At 39.4% G+C, this 1,031-nt stretch overlaps 1 protein-coding gene across 1 annotated transcript in view; it reads left to right on the top strand.

Annotated features, from left to right (window-relative positions):
* LOC111785103 (probable disease resistance protein At4g27220) overlaps positions 1-1,027 on the top strand; it is a gene marked incomplete at its 3' end in the record, with an annotated part of 6,308 nt that extends 5,281 nt beyond the window's left edge. Inside the window, exon 3 of the mRNA XM_023665575.1 lies at positions 516-1,027. Coding sequence (XP_023521343.1) covers positions 516-1,027 — 512 coding nt within the window. The remainder of the gene's footprint in view (positions 1-515) is intronic.
* Positions 1,028-1,031: the final 4 nt, after the last annotated feature.

Genomic DNA, 1,031 nt, shown 5'->3' with positions numbered 1-1,031 from the left:
AAGTTTTTATTTATTTATTTATTTATTTATTTTATTTTTTATTTTTTTTATCTCCTTTCATTCATCTCCCTCTTCATCTATAATCCTCACTTGCCTCTATTTGTCATTATTGTTCATTAGTCTGTTATCTATCACAGTTGTATTCTTGTAATGATTTGTTCGTGTATGAATGATTATGCTATTGTATAAGATGATTAGGGATTCACCAACTAACCCCTAATCATGAACCCGATTAGATTGTCAAGGGTTTGTACAATATTTTATTATGTTTATGAGCGAGTAGAACTAGGGTGGAGCCTTGAAATGCATGAATCAAATGAGAAACTTAAGAAGCACCTTATGGGTGCAATTACGGGGTTTCCAACCACCCCTGAGTCATGATCTTGTTCGATTGAGAGCGAGGGACTACATAGGTAGATGAGTGTTAGCAAGCTTGAGGACCACAACCTCTTTTATAATATTACTTATGGGGCCTACTAGGGAGATGCCAACTAAACCCTACTAGAGAATCTGAGAATNATTTCCTGAATTGAAGCATTTATCAATCACTAAAGGAAACAATTTGGAGACATTATGGCATAGTGATGGGTTGTCTTCAAATTCCTTCAGCAAACTCCAAACGGTGAGAATCGAAGGTTGCAAGCAATTAAGATGCATGTTTCCATCGAGCACAAGCGCTAGGTTCGACAGTTTGGAGAGGATCGAGGTGAGAAAATGTGGGAATTTGAAGCGATTACTGCCATCATCGATGCTGTTCTTGAGCTTGAATGAGCTGAGTGTGGAGAAATGTAATGGAATGATGAGTTTGTTTAGCGCGACTGTGGCGAAAGGGCTGGTGAATCTTAGGTCGATTAAGGTGCGTTGTTGTAGAGGGATGAGGTGCGTGGTTGCGGCGGGGGAAGAACAGGGTGGTGTTGTTTTTGGGAAATTGAAGACGGTGGAGTTGGATTTGTTGCCGGAATTGGTGAGTTTTTATTGTGGGAAATGTATGATTGAGTTCCCAAGATTGGAGTGTTTGATCATTGGACGAT

This window comes from Cucurbita pepo, unplaced genomic scaffold, assembly GCF_002806865.2.
Source record: "Cucurbita pepo subsp. pepo cultivar mu-cu-16 unplaced genomic scaffold, ASM280686v2 Cp4.1_scaffold000369, whole genome shotgun sequence".
NCBI lineage: Eukaryota > Viridiplantae > Streptophyta > Magnoliopsida > Cucurbitales > Cucurbitaceae > Cucurbita > Cucurbita pepo.
Note: the sequence above shows the minus strand (reverse complement) of the source record. Positions and strands in the feature narration are given on the sequence as shown.